Below are 3553 nucleotides of genomic sequence, written 5' to 3' on the forward strand. Positions count from 1 at the left end.
AAATGTTATTGGTGTGATATTATATTATATTGCCGTTGATATAGCTGTATCCACCTAGCCAGGTCAATTGATGATTTTGCAAATAATGTTGCCGTGTTGCTTTTATTATTGCTATTTGCTTCTCCAAGGAACTACAAATCAAGAAGACCTTACACAAATCAATGGCTATGAAGGAGCTGAGCCAAAGAGGTATGGCCGGCGGCTTTAATTTTTAATTAACGCGAATGGCTACTTTGGTTCCGCGATGGCAGAAGAATCCCTTGGCCTTGGCGCTAATGAAATAGTAAGTTTTGGTCACGTTAAGTGGAACCACGTCTCTTCCATAACCTTTTGTCCAGTTGTGAAGGGGATGTTTAGAATTGCACGACTTATAGTCCTTTTTATTTACCTCAAGTACATTCATCCGGTTCCTATCATATACAAAATCTGCATGTACAAATTCGATAATCTCTTAATTAAGCTAGCTACAATCAATTCTTTTATGCGAAATGAAGAACAAAAAATAAAGGAAGTAAGATACGGCAATCACAATCTTGCGGAGGGTAAATTATATGATGGACCAAGGTCCATCTTACCTTGCATTGTGAAGATATTATGTGTCGATCCATATTTAACATATTTTGGTGGGGGGATTTGTTTGGTAAAATAGCTGTTAGCTGATTGAGTTAGTAAGTTTGACTAGTTGATATAACATTAGCTGATTGTAGAAAAATGTTCAGTAAATTAGTTGTTAGCTGATTACGTGCAAAATGACTTCCTCAAAAAGTTGATCAAAAAAGCTATTTTGAGCATCTTTTTGAATTTTAGCATTTTGGATCAATAAGTTGTTACAAAAAGCAAATTAATCAAACACTCATATTGATTGTTTAATCAAGTCAAACAACTAATAGTGGTCAAATAAGTCAAAATTGACTGATAAGCTAACTATGTTACCAAACAGGGTCATGTGTTTGCCGTTAAAAGATTATATGTATGTAAATAAATTGAAGACACATAATATGTTACAGTTGTTATATAGTGGACCATGATCCATACTCCATACAACGTTGTGTAGATCATGGTCGTCAAATGAAACTATAATATAATTAAAACGATACTTTAGTGTTACTATAATGAAACTAGTGTGTGTAGAAAATTAAACTGAAAAATAGCTAGAACTAATTCAATAACGTATATTGTCAAATAAAACTATATTATAATTAAAATGATACTTTAGTGCTGCTAAAATGAAACTAGTGTGTGTGAAAAATGAAACTAAAATCCAGAGCCATACAATAACATATATTGTCAAATGAATATGAAATGTAATTAACATAATACTTCAACATTACTATAAGTGAACTACTGTATGTGGAAAATGAAACAAAAAAAAATTAGTATGTGTGAAAAATGAAACTTAAGTGTAATCAGAATGGTACTTACTTCATGGTTCACGTTGTTGCAGGAACCATGGTGCACAGTAAAATTTGCCAATATGTTAATTAGAAACCCATAATATGTCATTAACATATTATATGTCAGCAATTATAATATTATGTGTACGTAATTAACATATTATATGTTTTTAATTTATTTACAGACAAATAATTTATTAATTAAAAGCACATAATATGATAATTGTAGACACTAATTTTTAGAAATCATAATTCACAATGTAAGATGGATCCAGATCCATGATATAACAATTGCTTACAGAGCCAATCGCCTCGGTAGAAATGTTTGGTGCGAGCCCAGACGGTGTAGTTGACGTTCGAGGTCCAGCCCATTTTCGCCCCGACGACATACCGTGTCGACGACACTCCCGGCAGCATCACCGCCACGGCGCACGTTAGCACCACTGCCATTGTTGTCCAGCCTAACGCCATTCTCAGCTTCTGATCCATCTCTCAATTCAAGAAGACTACGTAAAGTACAAGAACAGCAGCGGCTTCGACCGCTTTATATGCAGCGTTGATCCAACGGCTGTAAAGTTTCTTTAATTCCAATTGGTTTAAACTTTAAATTATGAAAAAAAATAGAGAATTCAATTAATAAAATTGTTTGACTTTTAAAAAATATTAATAGTATCAAACTATTTTCAAACTTCCAGCTAAATTACGCAGTGTCACCGGTTGGGCCGGGTTGGCTATAGCTTTGATTCTTTCTACCGGATTAAGTTATATTTTGTTTTTTTTTTAATTGCATAATTAGTTTAAGGTTTAAATAACCTAGGGTTAAATTATTATACAAAATAGAGATAAGTGTCAAATAAGTTCTCTAACTAGTTAGAATAGTTCTTTTTTTTTTTTGAATGCAGTTAGAATAGTTCAATTCACCCATTGAGAAAAAAAAATCTTTTGGACCTCACAAGTAAATAGAAAATTCAATTGCCTCATTTTGCATATTAAAATAGATAAAAATTGAATTAACAATAAATTAAAATTAAACTTGGGACGATAAGGAAGTCAACCAAACAAGGTTGCCTTCGTCAACCTTTGTCCAACAATTTTTGTAATATATATATATATATATATATATATATATATATATATATATTTTAAATACTAATCAACTCAACTAAGACCACATCGATCAAATGTTAATTCAATGCAAACTCTTTAAAAAATATATAAAATAAATATACCCATAAAAAGGTAATTTAGTGTAACTTTGGAGTTTTAAAATAGCCATTTCCAAATATAATTAATAAATACATTTACATCACTTAATATTTCAAAGAATGAATTTATATATCTTTCCTATCTCAAATTCTCAATAATCAAAATACTTTGTCCTCCATATAATGTTTAATTCATAATATTTGATATTTCTTGGAATATAATGATGTGGCCATGTGGGTATTTATGAGTCACGACCTTGTGATAATATTATTTAATGATTTTGTTTTTTTGACTCTCTTTATTCCTTTGATACATAAATGACAAAAGAATTGTGGGGCTAGCTCAATTGGTTAAATTATCATTTTAAATATTTTTTTTTAGAGGAACTCATTTTTTTAAAGTTATTCTTACTCCAAAAGGCTGAATTCCCACCCTTAAGGGTCCCACACTCCTTTTTAAAGTTATTCTAATGATATTGTAGGGGAGAAACTTTGATTGCTCATAGGTGATAAAAACTTCTTGTGCATAGAGTGTACAGATAATGTATTCTCTAACAACTCTTAGGTAGAGATAAAGATTTTGAAACTTAGGATTAATATGACATTCTGACATAAGTTAAACAAAATACCTAATATTTCAAAAAAGGAAAAAAAGAAAAAAAAAAAAAGACATAAGATAAAATAAAATAAAAGAATTGGCAGCTTCAGGGACGTGGTAGTCATCGCTGTCAAAGTAACGACCATAAGAAGATCTACTTAGAACATCCTCATCAGCTCAAACTTTTTCATGGTTTTTGAAGTGTCATTAGAAAAGATAAAGTAGCGCAAGAAAAAAAGGGAGAAAAAGAAAAAAAAAATGACAATATATTAAAAAAAATTGAAAAAGTTTCTAAAAATGCGCCTACTGGGTGCACTCCATGCACTCCACACACAGCATTTCACATTTGTTTTCCC

The 3553-nt window shown here is 30.9% G+C and overlaps 1 protein-coding gene across 1 annotated transcript; it reads right to left on the reverse strand.

Moving 5' to 3' along the window:
• Positions 1 to 211: 211 nt before the first annotated feature.
• Positions 212 to 1953, reverse strand: LOC109153636 (lamin-like protein). Its single transcript, XM_019301492.1, has 2 exons — positions 1694 to 1953; positions 212 to 426 (listed from the first exon to the last, which is right to left on the reverse strand). Exons 1-2 carry the CDS (start codon positions 1881 to 1883, stop codon positions 212 to 214), a joined length of 405 nt encoding a protein of 134 aa, XP_019157037.1. The 5' UTR covers positions 1884 to 1953.
• Between the last annotated feature and the right edge of the window lie 1600 nt (positions 1954 to 3553).

The sequence above is a fragment of the Ipomoea nil genome, unplaced genomic scaffold (assembly GCF_001879475.1).
Source record: "Ipomoea nil cultivar Tokyo-kokei standard unplaced genomic scaffold, Asagao_1.1 scaffold2516, whole genome shotgun sequence".
NCBI classification, from domain to species: Eukaryota; Viridiplantae; Streptophyta; class Magnoliopsida; order Solanales; family Convolvulaceae; genus Ipomoea; species Ipomoea nil.